Source organism: Mus musculus, chromosome 14 (assembly GCF_000001635.26).
Source record: "Mus musculus strain C57BL/6J chromosome 14, GRCm38.p6 C57BL/6J".
Classification (NCBI taxonomy): Eukaryota; Metazoa; Chordata; class Mammalia; order Rodentia; family Muridae; genus Mus; species Mus musculus.
The window spans coordinates 59,673,476-59,686,174 of NC_000080.6; the positions used below are offsets into that span (position 1 = coordinate 59,673,476).

The window sequence follows — 12,699 nt, forward strand, 5'->3', positions numbered from 1 at the left end:
ATGGTAACTCTGACATTCTCTAAGTTTTGGTGGAACCACCAGGCCAATGATGTCATATTCGTCATATTCACTGGTTACTAAGTCAGGCTTTGTCTGGCTTTCCTAGTGCCAGGTGGAAACAGAACTCCCACATCTGTGTCCGAGGCCACACCTGCATACACCCTGTATAGTCTCTTTTCCTCCCACAGTCCAGTGCACCAAAGAGCCTGGAGATTCTCTTGCACATTGTACAGATGATGCTAAACTCTAGGATGCCTTGACTAGGGTTTCCCTGGTCTACCGTCTCAGAGAGGCGGACCCTGGAAATGTAGACTGTTCACTCGGTTTCAGGAGGACCGCAGTTGGTCACCTACCTGGAATGTCTTAGCTCAAGACAGCTTAAAAAGTTGGCGTTGGGAGGAGAAGGGTCAACTAGAAAAGCAAACAATCCCTCAGGACTTAACAGAGCTTGGCAGAGACCTTAGAGTCTCTGAGGAACCAGTTCCCACCTGGAATGTCACTGTTCACAGTATGCGCCCACCACCAAAAGCAGCACGTTTCCTATGGCTGCTCAAATGGCTGAGATAGAACCAACTTATAAGAGGAGGAGGATTCTGGCATCCCTTCAGTACCTGTGAGGGGATTCAGGTCTTCTGTCAGTGCTCTCCAGGGGGGTCAGCAAGCCCGAGCACTGGCTAAGGTTGGTACTAACAGTGTTTAGTAAAAATGATTCTTGAAAGGTAGAAAAAGTGGGCATGAAACGAACTTAACTCATGAATCAAAAATGAATATGCCGGAGTGCTCCTGACACTCAGACCTGAGGCTGGGCTGCAGCGAGCTGCCAGCTGACCCTCAGTCCCACCTCACCAGCACACCGGCTCTCCTCTCTGCTCTGCCCATGCATTCCCTAAGGTCTGTAGTCTCTCTGTGGCAGGGAGCAGCTGAACTTCAGACGGGGCGCCTCATCAGCTAGCACATCCTTCCCAGAGAACAAGAAGGCTTTGGCTTGCCTCAGTAATCAGTATCAACCAGTGTTTAAACTTGTTTAAAATTATTAAACATTAGCCTATCAAAGGAAAGGCTGTGGGGATTTAACACCCATAAAGTCACAGAGAATTGATTATTTTTCCGTTGACAGGGGCAGCCCAGGGGTTCCCTAAACGCTAATGATGTGTTTTCCTTCCCTGAGTGTTTACTCTCCTCCTCTTTCCTTCCTGTGCCCGGGACGCAGGTCTCAGCAATCCCCCAGTGGGTAATCCAGTCAGGCCTTCTGCAATTTCCTGGACCATTTACTCCCTTTGTCTCACTGATGCCTTTCCTCACCTGTGTGTGTCAGCCCTGCTAGAGACTGGGCAGCTATGGCCTGCCTGCCAGCCTGGTTCCCTTCTGCCCTTGTTTTTCTAAGAACGCTCCCTTTTGTGTCGGCCTCACTGGTGGTTTCCCTTCTCCCAGAATGAATCACATTTATTAATTTCTTTCGCAGACCATACCGGAGCCCATAAAGGCAGTTCTGTCTGGAAGTCATCTGTATCAAGACAGCTGATAGGTCCATTAACTCTTTCCACTCCATTCTGAATTCTTCAATCCTGCCTGCCTTGGGGAGTTGGGGGTGGTTTCTATGCTTGCTTCATGACCCCACCCCCTGCAAGTAGGAACTGAGAAGGCAACACACAGCCTTCGTTCCATTACTTCAAGTTCTCACACAACCAGGGCAGGCTTGCCTGCGTTGAGCCTTTCCCTTAGATGTTTCAGGCAGGGAGGCATCCCAGTCTGGCTCCTGGGGCTCCCACAGCCTTCTGAGCACTGCAGTGAGAATGAAATTATAAATGGAGGCACTGGAGAGACGCGTTACCCTGGCCATGGGCTAAGAACCTGGTCTAAGATGGTCCGTGTTTCCCTCTCTTTTTGGTGGACAATACTGGGCAGAGGGGAGGCCTCCCCTCTGAGGTTTGGGTCTCTTGGCCACAGTGCTATCATAACAAGATGGGACTGCAATGCCTAAGTCCCGTTAAAAATAACTTCTGCAGCTGGGCAGAGACTTGAGCAGTCTTAATGTGGTCCTTGCCTCCGTTCCAGTATAAACCAGCTGGCCCTGCAAAGGGCAGTGAGGGCCAAGGCCATCTGGAAAGTCTATTTACAAAGCAAGTATGTTATTGGCACTGAGGAACAATCACCAACAATTAGATGTGACCAGAGACCATGGCATCGTACCATTCATATTTAATAACAGCACTGTGCACACTGTAAGAGGTGTCAGAGCACAGGCTATGCTTTTTGGAGATAACCCTGGAGTGTGTAAGTCCAAACAGTGCTGATGTCTATAATCTGCTTTATAGGATTCGGCAACCTGAAATCTTGGGCCAAACAGGGCTAAACACAGCAACTCTGGCAAAACCTTGGGACTTGTTGGATCTGTGATTCGGGTCCATGGGGGCCCTCTGTTATATAGACGCTCTGCATTAACATTTGAGTGATTTCTTTTTCTTTTTTTCTTTTTGAAAAACAGGGTCCTTCTAAGTTCCCTAAGTGTCTGGCCACCCCTTCCGGAGTTCAAGCTCTCTTCTCTCCTCTCAGTCTCTGAACCTCAGAGATTACAGGTGCGTCTGACAATGACCACCACCATAACCACAGCAGAATGTGTTAATTTCAGGGAAGCCCAAGCTGCCAGGATCACAGTAGAGAAAGACCAAACCTATGTGTAATGTCCATGAGCATTTGTTTCCAAGGCTTTGTGTGGGACAAATGGCAGGGGCTGGTGGGGACACTGTATTTCAGGTGAGCACTAGGATAGTCTGGAGTGTTAGGGAACAGCTTGTGTGGGCTCAGCTTCTTCTGTGTAAGAGGAGCTCCTGGAGGCAGTGACCCAAAGGAAAACTGTCACTGGATGCAACCTTCTCACAAACCTCAGTCTATGCACTGGGGGTGTGGCTCCGTGGCATCTCACCTGCCTAGCATGTGTGTGGCTCTGGGGTTATTAGCACCACACAAAACAACGCCTCATTCTGGATGCCTCCACTATGGTATGCCTAGGCTTCAGCTACACTGACCCAAAAGGAAACAGAGTTCCCGCTGTGTCCATACCCTTTGCTAAGGAAAACCCCACAGCCTTTGAAAAGAGCCAGTTAAGGATGGCCAGCAGAGATAGATTGTCTTCTAGGGCAGAGGATGAAGTGAGAGCTTGTACTCTCTGAATATCTACATATGCTGTGGGTTTTTTCTATTTCATCCTCAAAACGGATTTGTGAGTGGAAAAGGGGACGTTCAGAGAAGTTAGTAACCCATTAGCTAAGGCTGCACAGCTAAATGAGTGGCAGGGCCCGGAGCCTCATTCCGTCCTGTCTGTCTCGCAACTGCTCTCCTTGCTCTGCTTCATGACACAGTCGTGGAAAAAATGCAGCTGGAAGGCAAATCAATCTCACCCAGGTGCTGGAGGCAGACACTTGCCACCTGGCATGGAGAGGTTTGCTGAAATGATGCCATAATTTCCTACCCTTTTGGCCAATAAAAAACTAATAGTCATTTTAGGAAAAAATGTGGATGGGGTAGGGGAGGAAATAAAGAGAAGATGGAGGTACATGATGCCAACAGCCATAACTCTGAGAAAATACAACCCCCCCCCCCCCTGGAGCTGATGTAAATCCAATACTGAAAACCCCGACATGGATGTTGATGTCTCACGGGAAAGGCTCCATTCCAACACCACAAGGCAGCCATGTCAAGACCAAACACTTGAACCATTATTGTGGCTTTATTTACTTACTTATTTGGGGTGTTAGGGTTGGAGCTCAGGGACCCTCATGAGAGTCAAGAGCCCTACCCCTGAGCCACACCCCAACCCTTAAATACTCATTTAAAGATGCAAGAATTCCTGTTTGATGACCACAATGTATGAGGTGTCTGAGTTGAAATTTTGGGACGATTTGGTTGTATTGGGAATATATATATATATTTATATATGTACACACACACACATGGAGTCATTGGTTTTAAAAGTAGCATTGGGAGAGAGCATGCTACCTTACCTGGTGACTTTGTAAATCCTGGGAAGGCTGCAGGTGCTGGCCCCTCTCCTTTAGCAGAGAGCACTGTGCTAAGGTTCCTTTGTCTTGGGCAGTATCTGTCCTGTGCTTCCCACCCCCCTCCACCAGTGGGGCTTGTCAACATACATCCAGGTTGTCCTTGGGGCTGGAAGGGAGAGCTCAGGCTTTGCAGCACCCCGCTGGGATCAGATTCCCTCCTGAGGTCACTCTATGAGAGTCCCCAGAGCCGCGCATCAATGTTCTCAGAGAACACAAAACCGGAGGGAGACACTCGATCGCTGGCAGAAGACTCAAGGCCAGACAGGCTGCTATCTTTTCTCAAGCCCAGCCGGCCTCAGGTCAGGGAAAGCACTTACATGAAAGAGAATCTGAGTTTTCCTGGGAAGCCAGAGGCAGCAACCAGAACTGCTTGTCCTTGAAACTGGAGACAGCCAGCATGGCCACCTGCCCTCTTCCTCTCCCCCTCCTCCAACCAACTGTGCTGAACAGAGAGAAGGATCTCTAATGAAACAAGAGTCTCCTTGTTGTTCATCAGACTAAGACAGCGTCACTTCTACACCCTCTCCTCCATTAGTCAGCCGATTTCTTGCCATATGGAAAACAACATGGCAGAACTCACTCTATCCTCTCTATCCTACACCAAGGAAGAGAGAAACGCTAGAGGACAGTTCGTCTGTTAGCATACATGCTGGTTTTGGACATTTGTTTGTTATCTCTCTAAAAAGTAAGTAGTCATAGTAGATTTTCTTCTACCAGAAAAAAAAATCTTGAGTTAGACTCTAGACTAAAGAATGGAAAGTACTAAAATTTTGAAGGAGTTCTTTCCTTTGGGTCATTCTTTTTTTTTTGGGGGGGGGCGTTTCGAGACAGGGTTTCTCTGTATAGCCCTGGCTGTCCTGGAACTCACTCTGCAGACCAGGCTGGCCTTCTACTTGCTGCATTTAAAGATCCATGCTCCTAACCTAGAGTGAGTTGCATGATTTTGTTTCATTGCATGTGTGCACATCTAGATGAACACGTGTTCCCGTGTGTGCTTGCCACACATAAGGTCAGCCTTTCCTTTTCTTTTTTGTCCAATGTGTCATTGGGGGATTGCTCACCAGAGATGGTGTGGGGACCCACTGTCTTCAAAAGGGTCCCATCCTTTGCTTTCCTCCCTTCTGATTGTCCCAGGTTTGCTGCGGGCCATCTGCCCACTAGATAATAGAGGCATGCTGTTCTCTTCAGGATGCAGAGTCATCCACTTGACCTCCTGCGAGCTGCCTCATCCCTGGTCTTTGATGAGTTTGGTTTGCTTCTTTCACATCTGCTTGGATTCTGGACACCTCTGTGCTGGGAGGGTCCAGGGGGAATGGGTAGAGGGTGGAACTCAGCCTTCCTTCTGGAGATCGTCTAGAGTCTAGAATCTAGACTCTGGCTAAGGCTGATCACATCACCCTTCCATCTCCATTCCTTCATTCCTTCTTCCTACCCATTTGACTGTCAGTTCACCTAACCCATGCCACACGTGTGTATGTGTGCGTGTGCGTGTGCATGTGTGTGTGTGTGTGTGTGTGTATGTGTATGTGTGTGTGTGTGTGTGTGTGTGTGTGTGTGTGTGTGTGTGTGTGTGTGATTGGCTCATAGAGGAAGTTCCATAAATATTAGTTGACTGAAGACCTGGATATACAAAAGTCCAACTCAGTGAGGTGGCAGAGAGGAAATGAAGGTAACCTGGTGTCTGGTTTGGTGGCTCATCTCAGAGGTGGCCACAGAAACAGAAACAAGGATGCTGCATTTTCCAAGGAAAACCCGTTTCTCTTACAGGTTAAGGATAGGGGAGTTGGAGAGATGGCTCAGTACCCACCCACATCAATCTGCTGACAGCCAAGTGTAGCTCCAAGCTCCAGGTGATCTGACACCCTCTCCTGGAATCTGTAGAAACCTAAATTTGTGGACTTACGTGCATTCAAGCTTAGACACACACACACACACACACACACACACACACACACACACACACACACACACATTATTTAAAAATAACAAAAACAATTTTTTTTTTTTTGGTTTTTCGAGGCAGGGTTTCTCTGTATAGCCCTGGCTGTCCTAGAACTCACTCTGTAGACCAGGCTGGCCTCGAACTCAGAAATCCACCTGCCTCTGCCTACTGAGTGCAGGGATTAAAGGTGTATGCTGTTGAGGTTAGTCTTTTGCTGTATGTGTAATGTTAAGTATGGGCCCCAAGGCCTGCCTGGTTGCCTCAGAAACGAGTCAGAATACAGATCCAAGTGATGCTATGTGACCTTGCCCCCAAGTTTTCTGATTGGTAAATAAAGATGCCGATAGGTAATAGCTGGGCAGAAGAGACATAGGGGGGTTTTAGGGTTCCTGGGCCTGGGTGGGGGTGGTCAGAGGAGAAGCATGAAGGAGAGGAGAAGGTAAGGAGGAAGAAAAGGTCGAATACAGATCCAAGTGATGCTATGTGACCTTGCCCCCAAGTTTTCTGATTGGTAAATAAAGATGCCGATAGGTAATAGCTGGGCAGAAGAGACATAGGGGGGTTTTAGGGTTCCTGGGCCTGGGTGGGGGTGGTCAGAGGAGAAGCATGAAGGAGAGGAGAAGGTAAGGAGGAAGAAAAGGTCACCATGGATTAGGAGTCTAGAAACCATGGCCCCGAGGGTTGGCCAATTGGAGTTAAGAGTAGCCCAGATGAAACATAGTAATAACTCAATTATCAATAGGAGAGCAGATTCTAAAAACATAGAGGGTAGGTGTCTGCTCTGCTCGTGGGCTGCTCAAGCTTAATATAAATAGAAAGGTTGTGTGTGTCTTTTATCTGGTTTGAGATTAAAAATGTTTACAACAGTGTGCTACCCAGGAGATGTTTAAAACTTATATTCATGGGCTGGAAAGAGGGTTCAGCAGTAAGAGCACTGGCTGCTCTTCCAGAGGACCCAGGTTCCATTCCCAGCACTTACATGGCAGCTCACAGGGTAGGTAAAACATCAATGCACATAAAATACAAGTAAAGAAATAAAGGAACACTTAAAAAAAATCCCTTATATTCATGAGGCTTAGGGAGGAAGCTCTAGGATAGAGGCTTGCCTTGTGTGCCCAAGGTTCTGGTTGTTCCTCATTGCCACAGAAAGGTGGCTGCGGTGTATAATGTAGTGGTACATGTCCGTCTTCCTACCACTAGACAGACAGGAAGATATACTTTAAAGGTGAGATTTTTTTTGTCTGTTGGTTTTTTTGTTTTTGTTTTTTTTTTTTTTGTTTTTTGTTTTTTGAGACAGGGTTTCTCTGTGTAGCCCTGGATGTCCTGGAACTTACTCTGTAGACCAGGCTGGCCTCGAACTCAGAAATCCGCCTGCCTCTGCCTTCCAAGTGCTGGGATTAAAGGCGTGCACCACCATGCCTGGCTCTAAAGGTGAGATTTTAAGACAAGAAAAGTCTTGGAGAAGTGAGAAGGGAAAGGGTCCAAACCCTCTCATCAGCAAGGAAGCAAGAATTCCAGGAGTTGGTTAACAACTACTGAAGGCGTCTCTCTTCCCCACAGTAAAGCTGCAATTTTCTAGGAATCTTACCAGAAACACAATTTACAGGGGAAGAATACGTACTGCTCCCCTTGTGCAGTCTTAGTGGCTGCTGGTTTTACTTTAACAGATTATACATCAATCCAAGGCACCCATGACTACCTTATAACTGATCTTATCAAGAGAGTAAGGGGTATGTGTGTCCTAAAACCCTTGAAATGGAATCAGAGCCCCCCAAGTGGCATATATGAATAATTCTTTTTTTGTTTTTGTTTTTTGGGTTTTGTTTGTTTGTTTCGAGACAGAGTTTCTCTGTGTAGCCCTGGCTGTCCTGGAACTCACTCTGCAGACCAGGCTGGCCTCGAACTCAGAAATCCACCTGCTTCTGCCTCCTGAGTGCTGGGACTAAAGGTGTGTGCCACCAACACCCGGCATGACTAATTCTAAGATACTTAATTGCATGACTCTATTGAGGAGGCCATACCTAAATTTGGGTATGCTTTAATCTCCTCCCACTTTCCCTTGAGCAGCAGAGACCTGCTCATGGGGATGATTTTCTGAGTGTCTCTTTCTCCTAATCATCATGCCTGAGCCTATATTAAAATGTCTTCAATAAAAACCTCCAACTCTTCTTTATACTGGCTCGGCCTGAGATTCTTTTCGGAGTGGAAGCCACAAATCTAGGTTTAGCCGGAGTCAAGGTCCCTTAGTTTAGGGGGAACTCTTCTGGCTGCTGAGGATGATGTCACGAAGCTGTGTTTCTGTCCCCCACCCCACTCCCAGCCCCTGTGGACAAATCCAAGGGCTTTGTGTAGCTCAGAGGTGTAGCATAGGCAAGCCCCTGAATTCAGTTCCTAGCACAGCACAGAAGACAAAACAAATGGAAACAAAAAGCTCCCCATCTTTCTATGAAGAGAGACTCCTGTGGTCTTTCCAGGCTAACAGTCCACAGCCCATCATACTGTGAGTCTGTGGCCAAACTCACAGCTGATACTTGGATACTTTGCACCCTCCTAATGGCTCAGTCTGTCTATGTCATCTCATAAACCGTCCTCCTCCCCTCAAAGCATTAGCTGTCTACAACAGATGAAGAGACGGTGTTACTGCATTCCCAGATTGCCCAAGGGCGCGTGGTTAAGGGCTCAGCCAGAGTTCACACAGACTCCAGATCAGGGAAAGTGCTTGCCCTGCAAATTAGAGGTAGGGGAAAGACTGCCTGGTACATGTTCACTGCTACTGTCCTCCCAGGTCCTTTATACCCTAAGCTTTTCCCCAGCCCACCTTCAGCATGAAAGCCTTTTAGGATGGCCCCAGCCAGATGGTCCTTTGATGGTCTGTGCTGCCAAGTCCGGGCTGCATGAAGAACTTTACAGGCCGCATGAAGCCTCTGCCCAGAAAGCACAAAGATGTATCCTAGTGTATGGAATGCTCTCCTCTGCTGTGTCTCAGTAGAACTGACAACTGTGCTGTGAGACTCTCATTATTACTTAGAAATTACTTATGCTTGTCTAGCAATCTCATGGAGGCTTGAGAATCTGTGATCTAGAAGAGGGCCCAAATTCTTTTTAGGATGACAAACTTGTATTTATCACATTTTTGTGCATTTTATCTTTGTGGAATATCTCTCAATCTCAATTTTCCTGAGTTCCCCAATCCAACTTTTGCAGCCCATGAATATGACTTTTTCAGGTCACAAAGAATACGGTAGGCCACTGGAAATCTAACAGGTGCTAAGCACTGTGTCAAAACTGTCTGACATCTAAAAGGATCTACCATCTAGTCACGATGTTAAATTTATCTGTTTGTTTTGGGTTTTTTCCAATGTTGGGATGAAGTCCAGGGTCTTGGGCACGCTAGGCAAGCCCCTCACCACCGAGCTTCAGCTCCACTCCCAGTTTGAAGCTTATGAAAGACAGTCATTTTTTGTTGTTGACTTATCAATACCAACACAGTGCTTAATGCACTCACATATTAAAATGTAAGCTATAAGGGCTGGAGAGGTAGCTCAGTGGCTAAGAGCACTTATTGTTCTTATATAGGACCAAGGTTCCGTTCCCAGTACCCACATGATGGATTATGACTAGTACCAAGAGATCCATAGACCTTTCTTACTTTATAGGGCACTAGGCACACACATGGTACACATATGAATATGCAAGCAAACATACATAAACATAAAATAAATCTAAAATAATTTTAAGCAAGCCATAAACAAAAACAAAACTCCAACCATGTGCTCCAAAACCTTTCCTAAATAACCTATACATAAATAAAATATATGAGATGATATTTATAAAGCCTTTAAAATGCTTGATTCTCTCTCTCTCTCTCTCTCTCTCTCTCTCTCTCTGTGTGTGTGTGTGTGTGTGTGTGTGTGTGTGTATGTATGTATGTATGTATGTATGTATGAGTGTAAGCCAGAGGAGAACCTTGGCTGTCATTCCGCCTACCTTATTTTTTGGAGACTGGTTTCTAACTGGGACCTGGGGCCAATTATTCTCGAGCAGTTGGCCAGGGAGCTTCAGGGATCCGCCTATCTCTATCTCCCCAGTGCTGGAGTAAAGAGCTCAGTGTGCATTAGACTGTTTTCTTCCATGAAGGTCCAGTGATTAGGCTTCTAATCCATCATCTTACCCAGAAATTTCTCCAGCTCTGGGCTTGCAAGCGCTGTTCTGCCTGGCTTTTTACATGCTTGGTGTTGAACTCAGGTCCCTGGATTTACCTTGTGAGAACTTTATGGACTGAGCTACAGCTACAGCCCCAAATCTCCTTCCTTAAAAACCAAGTATCTTTGATTCCATTGCTGTAACAGATAGTTCAGACAAATACAATATACAACAAAGTAGAAACTTCTACAAATACCCTACTTCTAGGTCTTTGTTTCATTAAACATTAGCTACAGACTACCTTCCAGGAACTTAGGAAAAGAGTGCTCAGATTTTTCTAGATGTTCCACATTACAAATACAGAGGTCTTTCTACACTGTAGAAGATCCTATCTGGGAGCCATGGCCTTTTGTAACATAGAGATTTCTGACAAATTTACCCTGATTGGATGAACTCATGGGAGGGAGACACACTCCTCCCAGTCACCTGCTGAGTGTAGGGCAGAGCAGCTACAGGCTTGGTGACAAAGGAGGCGAGGCAGCAGTTTCTGCATAAAGTATCCTCAACCTTTCTCAGATCTACCAAGTCATGGTAATTCATCAAAAAAAAAAATCCTATTTCAAGGGGCTAGAGAGATGGCTAAGCAGCTAAGAGCACTGGATGTTCTTCCAGAGGACTCTGGTTCAATTCTCAGTACCCAGACAGTGACTCACAACCGTCTGTAACTCCAGACCTAGGAGATTTGACACCTTTTTTCTATGTGGGTACTGTACACGTGTGATTCACAGATATACATTACACGCAGGCAAAAACATGCGTACACATAAAATATAGATAAAGGGGGAACAACCCTCAGGTCTACTGAAGTACACTGTAATGCAACTTCCACAGACAGCTAAAGCTCTCCATTGTTACCCATATACTTGTTTACATGCTCAGCTTTGGGTAACATGGTTGAGCCTGAAACCAAAAGGCCCAGCTCTTGCATCCTCTTTAAATCCCTGTTCCTCCCCTTTAAGAAAATACGGCTGTGCTGTTGGTTAGTCACAAGACTGTTTTGTCCACATCCCAAGCCCAACAAAACCACTACTATTACCTGGGGACAGGCCCAGTGACCCAGAAACTCAGATTCTCATGGCTGCTGAGGAGAGGCAATTTGAAGCTCACCATGACTGCATTCTTAGCATGTAATCAGAATGCCTGAAACTGAGCCTACCCATGCTCCCCTTGAAAACTAGCCAAGGAGGAGAAATACGAGACTGAAGGGGACAGGAGAGCACGCTGGGGGCAGCCCACCTCTTTCCGTTACTGTCTCGAAGCATCGCCTTGCCCATCACTCGGGACTTGGTCTCCAGCTCCTGCACCTCCTCCAGCAGAGTCTTTTTGCAGGTGTGCTTGGCCCTAGAGCAGGAGGGACAGGCAGAGGGAAGGCGGTAAGTGGCTCTGACACAGTTGTGAAGACTGTCAATCATTCTCCTAGGTGCCCTGGGGACATGCTGAGCATGTCACTGGAGCTTCGCCTCCCCAGCCCAAAGCATCCTGAGAACCAGAGATGAGACCTTTACTTGTGACCTGCAGGTGCCCCCTAAAGCCTTGGGAACCAGGAAGCTTTGACCAATGACAACAGGAGCCCCAAAGATCAGGAAGTTGGTCCGAAGCACTCTCCCTGCAGGATATGAAGCACAGGACACATTTGAAACCGTTCCCTTTGCACGGGTGCGGGTTCCTTGTTTGCTGAGGTTAGCAGTTCTTGTCTCCCTGTTTACCGTGAAAAGAGCCAGTGCCTCAGCAGAGACGGGATTTAGGACAGCAGAGTTCCTGTTCTCAGAGCGAAGGAAACCTTAGTCTGAGGTTTGGAGTCAATATGTATTTGGTACAGCCTCCCCATCCTCCTCTGGCCGTGACTTACTCAGGAAATCCAGCGCTGGTTTCCTGCCACAGTGGGAACCTGGCCTGGATGCTTGGTTCCTCTTGGATAGTGGAGGAATTACCCACTCCCTTTTCCTGGCTAAACTAAATCCCTCGCAATGGCCAAATAATCTGCCAATCTCAGGTTCCTCTAAAATCGAAGCTGAACCATGGCCTGTCGAGTACATATATTCAACTCCTGTGCTGTGCCCCACAGCTATACGCAATTTGCCGTAACTAAAAGCTACATTGTCCTCCCCAGAGGCAGTATGTTCTAAAGAGCTTCTTTTCTGGTTTCAGGACCTTTTATCTGTTTTTCCTTTTGCTATGCTGGGGACTGAGCCCAGGCATAGTACATGTTAGACAAACACTCTGCTACTGAATTACCCTTCCACCAACCCCAGCTTAATAGTTAACTCCCCCCTCAATATATTCTATTTCCTCATTAAGTGCATCTTGTATCTATGCATTATTATTATTTTTTTTAATATTTGAAACTAAAGTACACAAAGCTAAACTTGATCCTGGGATTGGAAATTTATAGGTGAAGAACATGCAAGCAACGACAAAATGTTAAAGCAGGCAAGGTGAAGGGAGAGGTATCCTGCGTAGAGAAAGGCATGAGAAGCAAAAGTGGGCGAGTAACAC

General features: G+C 46.7%; 1 protein-coding gene across 1 annotated transcript in view; it reads right to left on the reverse strand.

Moving 5' to 3' along the window:
* Atp8a2 (ATPase, aminophospholipid transporter-like, class I, type 8A, member 2) overlaps positions 1 to 12,699 on the reverse strand; it is a 439,384-nt gene that overhangs the window by 25,945 nt on the left and 400,740 nt on the right. The window contains exon 34 of the mRNA NM_015803.3: positions 11,440 to 11,544. Coding sequence (NP_056618.1) covers positions 11,440 to 11,544 — 105 coding nt within the window. The remainder of the gene's footprint in view (positions 1 to 11,439; positions 11,545 to 12,699) is intronic.